Below are 19,573 nucleotides of genomic sequence, written 5' to 3'. Positions count from 1 at the left end.
GGATGCCACCTTTCATCAGTTCGTCAGTTGGAGCGGTAAATCGTGCTTCACCATCTGACAGTCCAACAGATAAATCTGGGTTTGGCGGATGCCAGGAGAACACTGCCTTCCCAATGCATAGTGCCAACTGTAAGGTTTGGTGGAGGAGTGGTTCATGGTTATGCCCCTTAGGTCCAGTGAAGGGCGATCTTAACGCTACAGCATGCAATGATATTGTAGACGATTCTGTTCTTCCAACTTTTGGGAAGGCCCTTTCCTGTTTCAACATGACAACGCCCCTGTGCACAAAGCAAGGTCCATACAGAAATGGTTTGTTGAGATCGGTCTGGGAGAACATGACTGAGCCCTGAACATGACAGAGCCCTGAACTCAACCCCATCAAGCACATTTTGGGATGAATTGGAACACCGGCTGCGAGCCAGGCCTAATCGCCCAACATCAGTGCCCGACCCCACTATTGCTCTTGTGACGAAATGGAAGCAGCAGTCCCTGCAGCAATGTTCCAACATTTAGTGGAAAACCTTCCCAGAAGAGTGTAGGCTGGTATAGCAGCGACGGGGGGACCAAATCCATATTAATGCCTATGATTTTGGGATGAGAGGTTTGACAAGCAGGTGTCCACATACCTTTGGTCATGTAGTGCATGTTTCACTTGAAAACGCATGTTGCCATTACTTGGTTCGGTGCATAATTTACATTGTCTTCTATTATGCATGCTCTTGATACTAAATATACACAAGTGTCTTAAAAAAAAAAATCATAATTATTATTACTCAAATGACCTTGAGTTGTTGTTGTTGATTATCTATGTCTAATGGCAGTGTCCTGTGATGTTTGTTTTCTTCTCGGCAGCGCTGCGAGAACTGCCAACGTCCCGGCGCAACAGTGGGCTGCTGCCTGACCTCCTGCACCAGAAACTACCACTTCATGTGCGCCCGGCAGCGCCAGTGTGTCTTCCTGGAGGACAAGAAGGTCTACTGCCAGCGCCACCGGGACCTCATCAAAGGAGAGGTGAGACTCAAAGCTGAACTCCTTCCTCATCTTCTCCAGCCCACCTCCCTTGCCCACCTGCAGCATCACACACAAACAAACATCTAGAAGATACCAACACTTTACAGATGAAAATGTTGACTCTGTGTCTGTTTTTTTTGTTATTTTTAAAGCTCTGGCTAACCGGTAAAAGGTAAAAACAACATGCATACAATTAGCCCGTATCTATCGAAATCATACTGCAGCATGGGTCAAACTGTGGTCATGGGTGAGGAGAAGGGCGCACTTGTAGGTACTTCGTTTGAAATGCATGACTTCCTTGCCCAGGTGGTGTCAGAGTCTGGCTTCGAGGTCACGCGGAGGATCCTAGTGGACCTGGAGGGGATCAGCATGCGGAGGAATTTCCTGACCGGCCTTCAGCCGGAGAATATCCACATGATGATAGGTGTGTATGTTTATTATCCCCCTTCACAGCCATATATAGAAATCTCTATGGACTAGTCCCAAACAGCACCCTATTTCCTATTTATGGCATTACTTTTGACCAGGAATCATAGGGCTCTGGTCAAAAGTAGTGTACTTGTATAGACAGGGTGCCGTTTGCGACACACACTACATATGGCTCTGCTTACTCTGTCTGTAACCTCTCCTGGGACCCCCAGCCGTTATCTGGGGTTATCTGATCATATATTTCTGCGCTATGCAGCACACCTGATTTTTCAAATGGTCGACTGATCATCAAGTCCTTGAATTTAGTTGAATGAGCAGTGCTAGTTCAGGGCTTTCCCAAAGTAGTGAAACGGCCAGGGGACGTCTGCGGTGTTTTGAGACACTAGCTGGCCCAACAAACATGTTTCTGAATGGCCTCCTTGGATTAGGGGCTCTTAACTTTTTTTCTCTTTTTTCCCCCATCGCAGGCTCCATGACCATCGATTGCCTTGGAATACTGACCGAGCTCTCGGATTGCGAGCGCAAACTCTTCCCCATCGGCTACCAGTAAGTACACACAGTGCTGCGCCTGTCTTTTTATGTGAAGTAGTCAGTGCAACAGAAGACTGATCAATTTGCTGGTTTCTGTCAACACAGGTGTTCCAGGGTGTACTGGAGCACTCTAGACGCCCGGAAGCGTTGCGTCTACACCTGCAGAATCCTGGTGTGTCGTCCCACTGTGGTGGAGCCTGACCTGAAGAGTGCTCTTCCAGAGGAGAACCGCACCATCTCCCACAGCCCTTTTACGCCCATTTTAGGTGTGTGTGTGTGAGCCAGAATGCTGCATCACTACATTATTAATTATTCAAATTTATGCGGCACTGCATTTGGTCTAGTTTGTTGCCGGCGTGTAAACGCATTCAATACGTTTATTTGACACGTGCACAGGGTACAGCAGGCAAAAAACGGTACAGTGAAATGCTTACTTGCAAGCTCTTACTCCAAAATGCAGTAATCTGAAGAATTGATTGCATTAAACTTTTCATTGACAGACAAAGCCCCGTCTCCGGTGCCCGATCCTTTTGACTCTCTGAAGCACTCCAACCGCCTGTCCCTGCTGCCCTCCAGCCCCAATCCTCCTAAAGTTTACACACGAAACAGGCACCCCAGCTACCCCCCGTGCCAGCGTTCCCCTGGCTCCAGACCACTTCCATCCCCAGGTATCTTCGAACTCTTTACCCCATTTACCTCAAACTGTCATTGTAAACTCCCATTCACACGTGGAGACATGCAGTATGGTAAAATGTGTTTATGTCCATGTTGTTTTGCAGGCGGATCCTCTCAGTCGGCCCATGAGATTGTGACGGTGGGGGACCCCCTTCTGAGTTCCAGCCTAAGGAGCATCGGCTCTCGGCGCCACAGCACCTCTTCCCTCTCGCCCCAGCCCAGACAGAAGGTAGTCTCTCCTCCACAGGCCGGGGTGGCTGCCGCCATGAACCAATTGGCCCTGCTCTCTTCTTCCACCCCACCCCCTGTGCTCTCCTCTTCCTCTGCTTCCAGAGACCTGGGTCTAAGGGATACAGGGAAGCCGCCCGCCGGCGGAGTCCGAACGCAGAGCCGCGAGACTAGCTCACCCAGCCCTGGAGGTCAACACCGACACCACCACAGCATCTCTGAGATGAAGACAGACGGTGGGAAAGAAAGTGCGCCTTGCAAGCAGGCTGTGGGGGAGAACCCCAAACTTTCCCTAATGGCCCCAGGGATGGCAGGAGCGAGCCAGACCTCCCCACCACCAGGTACAGGTGTCCTGACAGGACACCAAAGGTCCAGCAACAGCAAATCCCAAGCGGAGAAGGGGAAGCAGGGCGGGAAGGTCCCTGACCTGTCGGCTGGCATCACGCTCCACTCCCGCCACTGTGTCACCACGACCCTGTCCAAGGACAGAGGTGGTGGCGGTAGTAGTAGCAACCCGGCTAAGGAGGGAAGTGTGACCTTGGCGCAAGCCTCTAAAGATTCTGTGAAATTGGGGTCTCCCCAGCCCCTGTTCCACAAAAGCATTGGGAGGCAGTCCCAGGACTATCTGTCGGGGCCAGCCTCTGCCGCCGCCACAAAGCCCCTGTGGTTTTCGGGGGCCGATGATGACATCATCAAACGGAGCTCCCAAGTCACCCCGGCTGTTCCCTCCAGCCACTCGGCCGCCACCACCAAAGACAAGCACTCCAAAGTCCGAACAATCAACAGCCGAGAGGCATCTAAAGAGAGGGAGAAGACCCCTCAGAACAGCAACAAGAACCCCACGCTCAACAACAACAATGCTAAAGAGACTGGTGGAACCACAAACGCTCCAACCCCGACCTCGCGGAACTGCAACAGCAAAGCTGCAAACCTCAGTAACACCAAAGCCATTGGCATGCAGGAGGTGGAAAAGCTGGAGAATCAGGGAAGAGGACGATCTTCAAAGAGCAGGGAGAGATTCTCCAGTCCCGAGAACAGCTCCAGCCTAGAGGCCATTAAGCAGCCCAGGATAGCCTCGGAGAGAAGCATGAGGGCTTCACAGGTTCAAGCAAGAGTAACAGCCAACGAAGTCGCGGCTGCTAGAGACAAAAAGCGGGCTATAGTCAAAGCGTCCCTGACGCCGCTGAAGACCGACCCGAACGGGACCAACACCGTGAGCACTTCCTCTGACTCCTGCACTACCACTTCCATCTGTCCAGTAGGCCTGGAGGGACCCCCCCACCGCAGGTCCTCCTGCTCCATGCTCTTCTCCCCGTCGGCCTGCTCAGTGTCGAATAACCCGCCACTGCACCCCGAGGACCGCGAGGAGAAGAGACTCCTGGCTCACTGCACCGAGGACGAGGGGACCAGGGACGACCACGCCTTGCTGGAGGAGGAAGGCGGCGACGGGGACAAACGCCACGAGGACGACAGTGACTGCTCGGGCTCGGCCAAGCGACGTTACCCAAGGCGCAGCGCCAGGGCCCGCTCCAACATGTTCTTCGGCCTGACTCCTTTCTACGGGGTGCGCTCCTATGGAGAGGAGGATATCCCTTTCTACAGCAGCAGCGGGGACGGGCCTGGGAAGAGGAAGGCTGGGGGCGGCAGGCGCTCGGCCGAAGGCCAAGTGGACGGGGCAGACGATAGGAGTAACTCCTCCTCAGGGGACAGCGGAGAAGGAGAGGAAGGGGGTTTCAGCCAGTGTTCCAACAAGGATCCATACTATTACAACTTCACCCGCACCATCATCAACCCCGGCCCTGTGATGCCCTCAATCGAGGGGATTGACCAGTGCCTGGGGAGGGGCTCTCAGCTGCAGCGCTTCCTGAAGGATGAGAAGGAGGAGAGGGTTGTTGCTGCTGTGGATGGAGTTCCCACCCGGAGCCTCCTGGGCCAACAGCAGATTGGCCAGCTGGACGGCATTGATGACAGCTCAGAGAGTGACGCCAGCGCGAGCACCACCACCACCACCACCACGGCCACCGCAGCATCCTCTTCCCACAAGAGCACAGGAAAGAGGAAGGGCAGAGAGAGGCACATGGAGAAGCTGGAGCACGACTCCGGGAAGGAGGTGGACAACCGCAGCGGAGGGGGTGGGAGCAGCGGTAGCAGTAGCAACAACAGCCGAGAAGGCAGGAAGAGCCAGAAGGACAGCTCTCTCCCTCTGGGTGGGGTGAAGTCGTCCCAGAGACAGGACCCCCTGGAGGCCCAGCTCTCACTTAGCACTGATCTGCTCAAGTCAGACTCGGACAACAACAACAGTGACGACTGCGGCAACATCCTGCCGTCGGACATCATGGAGTTTGTCCTCAACACGCCCTCCATGCAGGCCCTCGGGCAGCAGCCTGAGGCCTCCTCCTCCGAGCTCCTCTCCCTGGACGAAGGCTATGGGGTGGGTGTCAACCGCCGCAAAGACATCCTCTTCGAGGACTTCCCTCAGCCGCTGGCCAGTGCTGAGCCCGCGGAGAGTGGGGTGAGCACGTCCATCTCGGTCGAAGAGCCATATGGTCTGCCTCTGGAGCTGCCCTCTGACCTCTCTGTCCTGACCACTCGCAGCCCCACGGTCAACAACCAGAACCATGGCGGCCTCATCTCAGAGGGCTCAGAACGCACCATACTGTCCCTGGCAGCCTCTGACGAAACCAGGAGGAAGGAGGAGAAAGGAGGCGAGGACAAGCAGCAGAGAGGAGGGGCCGGTGTGTCCCCTGAGAGCCAGCAGGAAGGAAGTGGAGGTAGCCGAGAATCTCAGGTAAGAGAAGGCCACATGACCCCGGAGCAGTTTGAGCATATCACTAGTCCCTCCCTGGGCCAGGTGGTCGAAGCAGATAACCCGGATCTGACCAGGAGCTCTGGGACCCCCGCCCTACCCAGCTCCCCCACCCCACCTCTCCAGGGACAGAAGTACATCTCTGCTCCATCTTCAGCCAGCCCTGGACCCTCCCAGGTGGCCAGCATGGCTGTCCAAACCACCTCTCATTTAAAACAAGGCCCAGAAAAACTCATAGTGGTCAACCAGCATCTGCAGCCCCTCTACGTCCTACAGACGCTCCCCAATGGTGTCACTCAGAAGATCCAGATCACCCCATCGGTCAACGCAACAGGAGTGATGGATACCATGACTCTAACCACAGGGCTCACCACCGGGATAACCACCTCCCAGCCCATCTTTCCTGCTGGGGGTAAAGTGTTGGGCACCATGTCCCATCACCCTCAGATCCATACTTTCACCGGCACCACCCAGACGGGCTTCCAGCCTGGCATTCCCAGCACCACCTCCGGCCTCCTGATCGGGGTGCCCTCCCACGAGCCCCAGATCCTGGTGACCGAGGCCGGACGGAGGCACGACTTGGCCCCCAACGTGACCATCGTGTCCAGCGCCGCCTCCATCTCCACGTCCTCGGCCGTGCTCGTGTCTGGACACGGCAAGAAGCGACCCATTTCCCGTCTCCAGCCGCGGAAGACCAAGAAACTAGCCCGCTCCAGGAGCCAGCCCACCCTGGCCCCGTCTGAGGTGAGACCCAACATGACTCTGATCAACCTGTCTTCGCCACAGATAGCTCAGTCCGGACTGGTCGAACTGGGCACCCTGACCACGGCCGCCACCACTTCTCACCGCAATGTCCCCAACATTATCAAGAGACCCAAATCAGGAGTCATGTACTTTGAGCCCATCCAGCAGAGGAGGCCTCTTCCCAGTGGGCAGCCTGGCATCCTGGGCCACGACTCCTCCACCCACCTGCTGCCCTGCACAGTCTCGGGGCTCAACCCTAACCAGTCAGCAGTGCTGAACATGGTGTCCATGGCTCAGCCCAGCGGGCCCGGAGGCCTCATTGCGCCAGGCTCTGTCTCTCTCAGCACCCCAGTGCTCAGCTCTGCTGAAATCACGGGACCCATCAGCAGCCTCCTCTTCAAAGCCACCCCGCACAACCTGGGCCTTCCGGAGCAACAGATGCTCCTCCAGTCTGGAGCACCTCTGATGTCTCAGCTGTGCAGCCCCGCCCAGACTTCCATCGCCAGCAGCATCTGTGTGATTCCCTCCCATCAGACCATCAGCATGTCCTTAAGCCAGCAGGTGGACCCAGAAAGCAGCGCTTTCCAGCGGCAGCAACACCCGCCAAATGCTAGTGGACAACCTGTGGCTCTGGCCCCCAGCCCGGTCTCACAAGACGCCGGCAAGGGACATCCAGTTGGGGTGTTCTCCCAGAGTTCCCGCTCTCAAAGCTCAAGCTCCATGCCTATTTCCAGATCCTCATCAGAGCAGAAACAAGAGCTGAGGTGTAGCGCTGCAGCAACGGCATTTACGGGCTCTGGGAAAGGGAAGCAGAAAGCCAAGCGGACGAGGCAGAGTCCAGACAAGGCCAGCGGGAAGAAACACAAGGGTTGGCAGACAGAGTCTCCTCGGGAGACGAAAGGAGACCGGGCAGCACCCTCCACTCCTGGGTAAGATTCTCACATAAAAGATAACTCATGAAATAATCAACTAGTACTATACTGATTTCACGACAAATGTGTTATGATACTATGGTTGGCATCCGCTACATATCCATATTTGAATTCCCTCTACCACTGCAGCTCTAGAGAGCCAGTCTCTCCTGAATCCATGGACACAGGCAAGCCCAGAGACGGGGCCACCTGCAAAAGGTAAGTCATGCAAGCTTGTCATCCATTTCCATTTTTTTCTCCTATACTATTAAAATGTCAATGGGTAATGTTTCGCCTGCTCTAACCAGTAATGTTTCTCCTGCTCTAACCAGTAATGTTTCTCCTGCTCTAACCAGTAAAACCACTGAGTTCCCTGAGGAGAAAGGCGAGACCACCGCTGGCTCTCTACTGGTGGCCACCCCTGACCAGGAGGGCAGCCGCAGGGACTCTTCCATGGACCACAAGCCCAAGAAGGGACTCATCTTTGAGATCTGCAGCGATGATGGCTTCCAGATCCGCTGCGAGAGTATCGAAGGTATCCGAAGTCCTGACCTTATCCTATTGCTCCGTGTTTCCATGCAGCATGGTTATGAAGCCCAATGGTAGAAAATAGCTCTACATTAATTGAAGTGAATGTGTAACAGTCAAGATCTCTCATTTCCAAATCCTTGTACAGATTAAGAAAACCACATGTGCTTCAATGACCTGTCGTGTCTTCTCCCTCTCACCCACAGAGGCCTGGAAGTCCCTGACTGATAAAGTCCAGGAGGCCCGCTCCAACGCCAGACTCAAAGAGCTCTCCTTTGAAGGTACCATTTCAGATTTTTATTTTGTTTACGCCGGTTCATTTCTTTTGAAGAATGAAATGGTCACTCATCACAAACTTTGTATCCTCTGTACCCCTCGACTCCTTCCTTTGTTCTCTCTCTCTCTCTCTCTCATTCTTTCTCTCTCAGGAGTGAACGGTCTGCGGATGCTGGGGGTCCTCCACGATGCCGTGGTGTTCCTGCTGGAGCAGCTGTATGGTTCCAGGCACTGTCGCAGCTACCGCTTCCGCTTCCACAAGCCCGAGGAGGCCGACAAGCCCCCGATCAATCCTCATGGCTCGGCCCGCGCCGAGCTCCACCAGAGGTACAGCCCTCTTCCAACACATAAAGGCATAGGATGCAGACAAATGTACAGTATTTGCCGTAGGAAGTGCATTATGACCCCATTTACACTGTATATTGGAATGGCAAAGAGTTGAAAAACTACAAACCTCAGATTTCCCACTTCCTGGTTGGATTTTCTTCTCAGGTTTTTGCCTGCCATATGAGTTCTGTTATACTCAGACATCATTCAAACAGTTTTAGAAACTTCAGTGTTTTCTATCCAATACTACTAATAATATGCATATATTAGCATCTGGGACAGAGTAGCAGGCAGTTTACTCTGGTCACCTTATTCATCCAAGCTACTCAATACTGCCCCCCTGTCACCAAGAAGTTAATGTAATCACTGAGTCATGACTGGACAGGTGAAGACCATGTGGCGGAGACCTTGACCCTGATGAATCATGTCTAATTATTGATTAGTTCAGGAAGCACTTCTAAAGTTTATTTTATTTAACTAATAGACTCGGGTCCAGCTTTCTTTTAATTGTTGAAGAAATTCAGATCTATGCATTCTACTTCAGCAATATTAAAATGTAGTGAGTCGTTTGTACTCTCTTAACCGATGTTTTGGAGCTGATAACTGTGCATCTTTGTTAACAAATCTCAAGTCCCTATTTGGGAGAGGTCCTTCCTAGGGTTAAGAGTCTGCATCATTGATTTGTGTGTCTGCTCCATCTGCCTTCGCCGCAGGAGGTCTGTGTTTGACATGTTCAACTTCCTGGCCTCCAAGCACCGCCAGCCTCCCGAGTACAACCCCCACGAGGAGGACGAGGAGGTGCAGCTCAAGTCTGCTCGGTGAGTCACGCCGCCCCGTTACACAATTCCTGTTTGTAGTTTATTTTTACTTCAGAAAATCAGGAGGACTATTTCTTTATTCTCCGTATCATCATTACAATGGACTTGTAGTCTGTCGTCTTGGTTTTCTGTTCACATACCCGTATCCACCGGTTGGAGCTTCACGGTGGTAGTAGACCATCCTTCCTTCATTGTAACACGCTGTGCTACTGTTGTTTTTCAGCCGGGCCACCAGCATGGACCTCCCCATGGCCATGAGGTTCCGACACCTGAAGAGAACGTCCAAGGAGGCGGTGGGGGTGTTCAGGTTAGGAAAACGCTGGCTCCGTGACATTTCGCCTGATACAAATCCAAATGCAGTGCGATGGTTTTAAACAAGAAGAGGAACTACTACCGTAGCTTTGCCGTAGCTACGTCCTTGTTCCAGAGAGTGGGGTTTAAAAGCGGGGGAAACCTTTTGTTGAACCAGTTGTCACTTAGCCCCTGTGTGTCCTCCCCCTCACAGGTCAGCCATACACGGCCGAGGTCTGTTCTGCAAGAGGAGCATCGACGTGGGGGAGATGGTGATCGAGTACTCGGGCAACGTCATCCGCTCTGTCCTCACCGACAAGCGGGAGAAGTACTACGACGGCAAGGTGAGGGAGAAGCCAGGCGTCAATGGAACACAGTCCTCTGTGCTCATTCTCTTCGAGTCTGAACAGGGTCCCTTTCGATGGGCAAACGTTGTGGAACGTTGCAGATAGAAATGTCATGAAAAGAACTTGTGCGAGTCCTTATTCTGCTTGTCAGAGAGGGATGTTCTGCATAATGAAGGTATTTTCTGTCTGAATGTTCTATAATGTTGGGCCCTGCTGAATGTGGTTTTCATGTGTCAACATCATCATTAAACCAGTCAGGATCTTTTAGTAATTTGATAATGCAATCCTCAGCCAATGGCGTCTCACTCTCTTCTCCTCCCGTCCCTCCCTCTACAGGGCGTTGGCTGTTACATGTTCCGCATTGATGACTACGAAGTGGTGGACGCCACCGTGCACGGCAACGCCGCCCGCTTCATCAACCATTCGTGCGAGCCCAATTGCTACTCGCGAGTCATCAATGTGGACGGGCAGAAGCACATCGTCATATTCGCCATGCGTAAGATCTACCGCGGTGAGGAGCTCACCTACGACTACAAATTCCCCATCGAGGAGCCGGGCAATAAGCTTCCATGCAACTGCGGAACCAAGAAGTGCCGCAAGTTCCTCAACTAGCCCCCTCCCACTCTGCTGTGTGATTGTAGTGGCGTTAGCGGTCCTTCTCCCACTCTGCTGTGTGATGGTAGTGGCGTTAGCGGTCCTTCTCCCACTCTGCTTGTGTGATGGTAGTGGCGTTAGCGGTCCTTCTCCCACTCTGCTTGTGTGATGGTAGTGGCGTTAGCGGTCCTTCTCCCACTCTGCCGAAGCAGTCTCCTCGACTAGCGTGGCGCCATCCATTCAATGCCATGTCTTAAAGTGCAAAGTGATGCTTCCAGTACTGACTTCTCTTTTTGCTATACGGCTTGTGCAGAAAGAGGCGCGTTACAGACCGGGTTAAGTTCGATACAAGCTATGTTTTTGAAAGAGAACAAATTATTATTGTGCCTCTGGTTGTTTTTGTTTACTTTTCAGACTCTGAGAAGTCAAAGGAAATGGTAACTGTAAGATTAGCAATTTTCAACGTTTTCTGTCTCTGACTGATTCAAAAAGATTATTTTTTTTATTTCCCTTTTTGTTCTGAATTTTAACATCATCTCACATTATTTTTCTAGAGATGATATCTCAATTCTGTGTGAGCATCGAATCCATTGATTATGTGCACACACACAAAGAAGAATTGCCACCTTGTAAGAGTTCCATTTTACACACCAAAGTGCAATTTGTGGAAGGGAATTTTCTCTGCATTTTAGAAATAGAACGATGACGTATTAGAACCGATCAGAGGACGCTTTTCTCTTGGCCTCATCTGTTTATACACATCTGCCTGTCGGAATGTGCATCCCGTGCAGCCTTCGGAGTAGCCGCAATAACATAAAGCTTTGCTTCGGCTGCTTCGCTGTGTATTCAAAGACACTGTAAATAGTTCCTATGCCTGTCCAGAGCAACAAGTCGCAAGATGTGTTAGGAAGAGAAACACTAGAGGGAGTCGGGGTCGAAACGACAGAAGGAAAGAAAGAAGCCTGTAGATTATTTATTTTCTAGTTGTATGTTATTGTTAATCGCGACTGTACTTGTACAGAGTCATTGTCAGACACGTAGTCGGGCGGCGGTCATTAGATTGTCGCGGCCGTGACTAGCAAGCTAGGCGGAGATTCTGGTGGACTGACAGTTGAGGGACTAACTTTTATTTCGTTTTTTTTTTTTTTTTTTGCTGTAGTAAATGTTGTTGTTGGTTTTGTATAGGAAAAATGATAGACTGAGCCATCTATTTGTGTCGCAGGTATGCACTCGTTATGTCGTCTTATTCGAAATTTGGTTAGAACAGAGTCCGGAATTACAGCGACGAGAACCAAACGTCATCCCCCTAAATCTGATTTCCCCTTAAGCCCGTTTGAAATTATGGCCTATTTCATGAATTACTGTTGCAAAGGAATTGTTTTTTTTGTTGTTTTTTTAAATCGGGTCATTTGAAGTCTTGTCTCTTCTGGCTCTTTTTTGTTATGGGCAGAAAAATATCATGCTTGCTTTGAGAATGTAAATAATATATATTTTTCTATACAAACGACTAAAAAGCACTCACTAGTGAATAGCACTTAATGTTATAAATAGTATTTATATTTTTAAGAAATCCTATTTATTTTATTGCCATTTTTGTAGGAAATAGAGGTTTACAAACACTAATGCTTGGTCTCTACATTTTATTTTTATTGAGCTGCCTTTTTTCAAAGCTGTTTTTTCGTTGCTGTTAATTTCATTTTGTAGCCTGAATGTTTCTTTTTGGATTCCAAAGACTGAAGCTGTCGCTCCCCGCTGAGCCCAGTCCACCAGGAGCTCTATTTGTCAATCAAGGACATTTCCATTGACTGCATGTTAGCAGCATGGAATTATTATATGCCCTTGATGGAGTCTGTTAGTGCTCATCTTTTGGAATAGCTGTCTATCACCTTTTTCCAGCCTTAATGTCACGCGGAGGCTCCAGCCAGGCCATTCAGACCTGGGCGTTTCACCGTGCGCAATTCATTCACGCTTTAAATAAAATAAAATGTCTCTACAAATTTCCAAATCTCCCTTTTGGGATCAAACGCGTTCCATAATCCGCAAACTGTAAGAACAACCCGGTTCAACGCCTATAGCCACATCAGTGCTCCATGATTCCCCATGGTAGTGTTGCCTTCATATTAATACCTGTCAATGTTTTATGTTTCTAATCGACTCCCTCGTAAAGTCCAGCATTTGGTTTGTGGCATTTTACATGAGACAGGCTACACGTGGAAAGCTTTTTTTAGAAGCTCCGTAGAAGCTGGTGAAGTTAGGAAAGGTTGGACGAGGCTCACCGTTTACCATTGACCACAATGCAACCCCTGTTAGAGTTCATCAAAATCTCTTGCTTTGCATTTGTTGTAACTGAGCTTTGCTTAGAGAACTCTAACTTGTAAATGTAACAGTAGTAGATTGACAGAAGTAGTCCCGGTTTTGGTGAGAATGGGGACATTGGGTACAAAAAGTGGATAGGTTGATGACCGGCATATATTTCCTCGAACGAATCTCACCAAATTGCTGCTTTGTACAACTCTGGCTCCAGTTGTCCTATAGCGAGCCACTTCAGGCCAGTGACTTTTTTTTTGTTATGTTTTTGGTTTGTAATCCGTTTTTTCCTCGTAGTCTGTTGACTTTATATCTTGTAAGGCCGTCGCAGAATCTCTCCCAACCCTTACCCTGCCCAGGCTGTGAAGTGAAACCATAACTTTGCCAACACATTGCACTTGTGACAGGCACTGACTTAACATGGGAAATGATGTTCTACTCATTGTAAACGCAATGGGTTCTTATGTTTTAAAAACCACAAGCACAGATGCTGTTTAAGCTCCCTTAGGAATTGTGGCCCCCAGGAAAGTGCACTTCTGCTCGACCTTCTCCCAAGTGTGTAAGGGATGTTCCGAGTGCAGGGACCACTCTGGAGGCCAACAGTGAACACTCCTCAACTTCCTTGCAGCCTGGGTTTTGCCAGCTAATTCAGGGATACAGTTTTGGTTCAGCTCTCGCTGTCCTCCCATCCTGGCTAGCCTTAGGGTGAGGCACAGGGTCATGCTGAATTCTGCTGCTAGGTCTTTAATGAATGTATATACAAAAACTGAATTGTGGTGATTTTGGTATCAACCACGTTTTTTGTTTTTGAGTTAAATAGAACCCACAAAAAAGACTGGGGAAGATGACCTCACAGGACAGTTTGTTTGTTTCATTTCAGAGGGGAAAAGATTGAGGGACGGCTTTCTAGTTTTAACGTCAAAAGGTCACACTGAATAAACTAAGACTTCAAAGATCGCTTTGGTAATCAATTTACTAATCCCAAAGGCTCTGTCTCTGACTCCTCTACAGATCCATAGCAGTGAAGTGTGACGTTTCAGTACTTGGTGAACAACAACCCATTAGTCAAGTGTTTTTAAATGGCAGATAGATTCCGTTGTTTCTTGAACTTCATAATAACATGCCACACCAGTGGCCCTTTTCCTTCACTTGTAATTATGCTATATATACATAAAAACATATACCGAAACAGAAATAGTAACATGTACTTCAGTATCTATACAATATACGGAATGAACAGACAAACTTAGTTACAGTAGCAAACAGCAGGTTTGTAATGGTTAATAGCAATGTTCAATGTACTCTATAATGGTTTTATGTTACAGTATCAGTTTAAAATAACTAACGTACATCATCTTTGTATATTGATGTCCAGTACCAGTTTTCCTGTGCCTGTGTATGTTCCATTGGCAGGAGCATTGCAGTTTCTTTCACTTTTTTATTTTTTATTTTATTTTTTTTTGCGAAAAGAAACAGTATTTATGTGATAAGATGTATAACGTGGTTGTGAACTTCTTGAAGTCAGCCATTTTGTTTTTGTGTTTGATTGTTGTAGTGAATGTTTTTTTTATTTTTTATTCTTTGTAAATTCTTAACAGGGATTTTAGACTGCTTACTTGATGGTGGTATAATTGAGTTGAGTTTGTGGAGACCAGGGGGAAAAAACGAATACCACCAAAATGTTATTTTACAGTCTTCCATGTCTCCCCTTACCACCCCCCTCTCTCTTTGGAAGCTTTGGTTGTACTTATGTCTTGTTTTATAGAAAGTGATAATGATGATACGTTTTTATTTATTTATTTAGTGTATTGGAACATCCATGAATTTACAGGTCAAGGTAGTTGCCGGGAACCTGCTTGAAAGAAGTTTGAAAAAAAAAATACTTAACTGTATTTGTAATTTTCTAATTGTTCCTTGTGTATAGAACTTATCAGCCTGAGAAGGGACGTGGTATCAAGGGGAGTTGGCGGTAAGGACTTGGGAACGGTTAAACGGCTCTTCTTATGCCTTGAATATACCTTTGTCTTGTTAACACTTCCTCCTGAACTCCATGAGAATAATGATGATTATGATGATACTATTTTTCCCTATTAGTTGTACATCAGTGTTCTCTCATCTGTCACAGAAATGAAGGAAAGTTGAACCACAATAGTAAACCACAAACTACTTAAGGTTGAATGTATAATTAGGAAACACAATTGTACATAACTGTAAAAAGAAAAGTTTCTAATCATGTTTATTTTCTATGCACTTTTTTTATTTAAGTGATAGTTTAAATAATAAACATGTCTCGTTTACTCTTTCTTAAGGCTCTGTCTCCGTTTCTGTACCTTGTTCTGTCAACCTAGAATATAGTCCACGTATGTGTTAGTGAGAACATGCTGGGTTAGATTTCCCCGATTTAGCGACGCAACGTAGGCTTACAAATGTTTTTAACCATGCATTGTTCCTACAACGGCCGACGTAACATGCGTTTTCCAGAACGCCACGCAGAAAGAGCGTTCGCCATGTGTCGTTTGGAGCATGTAGATACTGCTAGGATCGAAAGGCAGTGCTGCTCTCTGATCAAATTTCTCCATTCAAATCTTAATGTTAACGTTGTAATTATTTCACAATCCTGATGATTGATCGGCACCTAGAGAGAGACATCACCTTATGACTACAAATATTGAGGCGGCTTATTCTAATGCTTACTCTGATGCACTAAATTGCATTCATTTGGCACATTGCGCACTTTACATATGATGACAAATATTCAGACAAAATATAGACAGTACCCTACAAATTACTAAATTGACTGAACATGAAGTTGATTTCAATATCTTTGTAATGCACTGTATATATCTTTGAAGAACACCGTCCTAATATTGACTTTCACCACCCCCTTTTGTCTTCAGAAAAGCCTCAATTTGTCAGGGCATAGATTACATTTACATTTAAGTCATTTAGCAGACGCTCTTATCCAGAGCGACTTACAAATTGGTGCATTCACCTTATGACATCCAGTGGAACAACCACTTTACAATAGTGCATCTAAATATTTTAAGGGGGGGGGGGGGGGTGAGAAGGATTACTTTATCCTATCCTAGGTATTCCTTAAAGAGGTGGGGTTTCAGGTGTCTCCGGAAGGTGGTGATTGACTCCGCTGTCCTGGCGTCGTGAGGGAGTTTGTTCCACCATTGGGGAGCCAGAGCAGCGAACAGTTTTGACTGGGCTGAGCGGGAACTGTACTTCCTCAGTGGTAGGGAGGCGAGCAGGCCAGAGGTGGATGAACGCAGTGCCCTTATTTGGGTGTAGGGCCTGATCAGAGCCTGGAGGTACTGAGGTGCCGTTCCCCTCACAGCTCCGTAGGCAAGCACCATGATCTTGTAGCGGATGCGAGCTTCAACTGGAAGCCAGTGGAGAGAGCGGAGGAGCGGGGTGACGTGAGAGAACTTGGGAAGGTTGAACACTAGACGGGCTGCGGCGTTCTGGATGAGTTGTAGGGGTTTAATGGCACAGGCAGGGAGCCCAGCCAACAGCGAGTTGCAGTAATCCAGACGGGAGATGACAAGTGCCTGGATTAGGACCTGCGCCGCTTCCTGTGTGAGGCAGGGTCGTACTCTGCGGATGTTGTAGAGCATGAACCTACAGGAACGGGCCACCGCCTTGATGTTAGTTGAGAACGACAGGGTGTTGTCCAGGATCACGCCAAGGTTCTTAGCGCTCTGGGAGGAGGACACAATGGAGTTGTCAACCGTGATGGCGAGATCATGGAACGGGCAGTCCTTCCCCGGGAGGAAGAGCAGCTCCGTCTTGCCGAAGTTCAGCTTGAGGTGGTGATCCGTCATCCACACTGATTACAAACTCAATCGTTCTACAGGGATGCTGGCTCATGTTGACGAATGCTTCTCACAGTTGTGTCAAGTTGGCTGGATGTCCTTTGGGTGGTGGACCATTCTTGATACACATGGGAAACCGTTGAGCGTGAAAAACCCAGCAGCGTTGCAGTTCTTGACACAAACCGGTGCACCTACTGCCGTACCGCGTTCAAAGGCACTCAAGTATTGTCTTGCCCATTCACCCTCAATGGTGCACACACAATCCCTTTCTCAATGCTTAAAAATCTATCCCCTTCATCTACACTGATTGAAGTGGATTTTACAAGTGACAGTAAGGGATCATAGCTTTTTACCTAGATTCACCTGGTCAGTCTGTCATGGAAAGAAGTTTTATTTTTTTTAACCTTCGCTTGTTCAATTGCAAAGACATTGGCAACTTTGTATTTGTAGTCAACTTTGTTCTGATAAGTCACAGAGAGGCAGATAGAATAGAGCTGTTTATGTTTAGCGGAAATCTTCTGTGTATAAAGTGACGCCATGGGGGGGGGGGGGAAACGCATCTAACAACGCACTTTAGCTGTTTTATGAGGCAGTTGGTAAATATCGAGAGTTTTCAGTGCACTTTTAGGAACTATGGTTTTGGGAAACTGCTCAGATTGAACAATGCTCCTACAAAGGTTCTAATGATGAATTTAGCCTTGGGATGCTTTTGGGAAACCGTGACCATATCTGTGTCACTCCTTGTTCAGTTCTGTTTCTATGTTTATGAACCCCATAGTACCCTATTGTAAAAAGTGTATCCCACTGATATAAAGTGTGAGGTATGAAGTTTATCTAGTTTGCAAACTCAACTTGATTTCCTCAGTTGACGACCTATTTTGAAGGCAGCAGGGTAACCCAAACTATAACAAAGCCAAAATTAAGTTGTCAATTCAGAATACAAATCTAGGTCCTAAATACTTCCATTGTATTTCAAGTTCCAAACGTGTAGTAGCAGATAATCATCTTTGGTCAACTGAGAAGCAGTTTGTGTTCTAGAAATAATAGGCAGTGTTTTGGGGTTTAGTGCTCCAGGACACAACAGGTTGCACCTCAGATATAATCCTGCTAGCAGCCCTCTTGATTGAGCAGATCACATTTCACTAGATATTTTTCTCCCAGACCTGGGATTCCTCAGATCAGCTAACCAGATCACCCCACTGATACTAGCCTGCCTCTACCTTTTTAAAGCTTAATTCACATGTTCATTGCTTTTCCAGCCAGCTCCTCAGATGGAACGAGAGAGCTGATGGAACGAGAGAGCTGGAGGAAAGAAATTGAGAGCTGGAGGAAAGAAATTGAGAGCTGGCGTTGAGAGTGGATGCAGAGATGAAGAAAGACTGACTTCTCTATGGACTGCTGGAGAAAATCCAGGCGGGAGAGAAAATCCAAATAAAAGAGGTGTTGGATTAGGGATAGGAGAGCACAAAGGAGGAAATTAGGAGGGAAGAGGTTGAGAGGAAAGTGGAGGCAATGCAGAGAAATGTAGCAGAGAAGGACAAACAGGGTTGAGGAAGGAGGAGAAGAAGCGGGAGGAGATCGTTTATGAAAGACAAGTGTCTGGATAGACAAAGTGAAACTGGAGAAAAGTTGGTAGTCGGACAAGGAAAAAGAAGTTGAAGAGGAATAAAATAGTGGAAAGGTTGACTGGGTAAGAGATGGAAGAAAATGAAAGGAGATGGTCAGAATGAAAACCGATGTGGAAGGGAAGGCAAAGGTGGAGGTGAAGAAAGAAGTTGGAGGGATTGAAGAAGATGATGAGAGGCAAAAGAGAACAAAGTGGAGATATTTGAGAAATGGAATGACGAGGTGGAGTGTGTGAAGCTGGATATGGAGGAGAAGATGTAAGTAGAGAGGGTGAGGACAAGAAAGAGAAAGACATACAGGAACTCAAGTCCTTCTGCTCACCCGATCTATAATTCTCGTCACTCACAGCTGTGTGCATTCCCCCTCAAGCAGACAACAGGACGGCCATCAAGGAACTTCACTGGACTATATGCAAACTGGAAACCATACATCCTGAGGCTGCATTTATTGTAGCTGGGGATTTCAACAAAGCAAATTTGAGAACAAGTCTACCTAAATTCTTCCAGCATTCTTCCAGCATATTGACTACTATTCTAACTTCTGTGATGCATACAAAGCCCTCCCCCGCCCTCCCTTCAGCAAATCCGACCACTGAGGCCATGTTGCTCCTTCCGTCTTATAGGCAGAATCTAAAACAAAATGTACCAGTGACGAGAACCATTCAAAGCTGGTCCGACCAATTGGAAGCCACGCTTTAAAATGGTTTTGAACACGCAGACTGGAATATGTTCCGGTCAGCCTCAGAGAACAACATTGACCTATACGCCGACTCAGTGAGTGTGTTTATGAAGAAGTGCAATTGAGATGTTGTACCTACTGTGACTATTAAAACCAGAAACTGAAAGCGCGATCCACCGCATTTAACCATGGAAAGAGGTCTGGGAATATGTCTGAATATAAACAGTGTAGCTATTCCCTCAACAATACAATCAAACAAGCGACTGCAAGTACAGGGTCAAAGTGGATTCGCAATATAAGGGCTCAGGCACGAGACGTATGCGGCAGGGTCTACAGGAAAACACGGACTACAAAAAGAAATCCAGCCACGTCACGAACACTGATGTCACGCTTCCAGACAAACTAAACACTTTCTTTGTCTGTTTTGAGGATAATACAGTACCACCGTCGCGGCCCGCTAACATGGACCGCCCCCTCCTCCTCCGTGGTTGACAGGAGAAAAACATTTAAACGTGTTAACCCTTGCAAGGCTGCTGACCCAGACGGCATCCCTAGTTGCGTCCTCAAAGCATGCACAGACCAGCTGGCTGGTGTGTTTACGGACATATTCAATCGCTCCCTATCC

The 19,573-nt window shown here is 48.3% G+C and overlaps 1 protein-coding gene across 1 annotated transcript in view; it reads left to right on the top strand.

The window, feature by feature from the left end:
• The window catches only part of LOC124018147 (histone-lysine N-methyltransferase 2A-like), a 47,956-nt gene extending 32,838 nt beyond the window's left edge, over positions 1 to 15,118 (top strand). The window contains 14 exon segments of the mRNA XM_046333417.1: positions 853 to 1,011; positions 1,318 to 1,435; positions 1,908 to 1,986; positions 2,077 to 2,237; positions 2,472 to 2,639; positions 2,751 to 7,353; positions 7,486 to 7,554; positions 7,692 to 7,870; positions 8,070 to 8,144; positions 8,292 to 8,466; positions 9,180 to 9,284; positions 9,508 to 9,591; positions 9,790 to 9,919; positions 10,259 to 15,118. Of these exon segments, the coding sequence (XP_046189373.1) occupies positions 853 to 1,011; positions 1,318 to 1,435; positions 1,908 to 1,986; positions 2,077 to 2,237; positions 2,472 to 2,639; positions 2,751 to 7,353; positions 7,486 to 7,554; positions 7,692 to 7,870; positions 8,070 to 8,144; positions 8,292 to 8,466; positions 9,180 to 9,284; positions 9,508 to 9,591; positions 9,790 to 9,919; positions 10,259 to 10,534 (6,381 nt within the window). The 3' untranslated portion in view covers positions 10,535 to 15,118.
• The last annotated feature ends 4,455 nt before the right edge of the window (positions 15,119 to 19,573 follow it).

This window comes from Oncorhynchus gorbuscha, unplaced genomic scaffold, assembly GCF_021184085.1.
Source record: "Oncorhynchus gorbuscha isolate QuinsamMale2020 ecotype Even-year unplaced genomic scaffold, OgorEven_v1.0 Un_scaffold_4:::fragment_6:::debris, whole genome shotgun sequence".
Taxonomy (NCBI): domain Eukaryota; kingdom Metazoa; phylum Chordata; class Actinopteri; order Salmoniformes; family Salmonidae; genus Oncorhynchus; species Oncorhynchus gorbuscha.
This window is presented reverse-complemented; position numbering and strand designations above follow the sequence as displayed.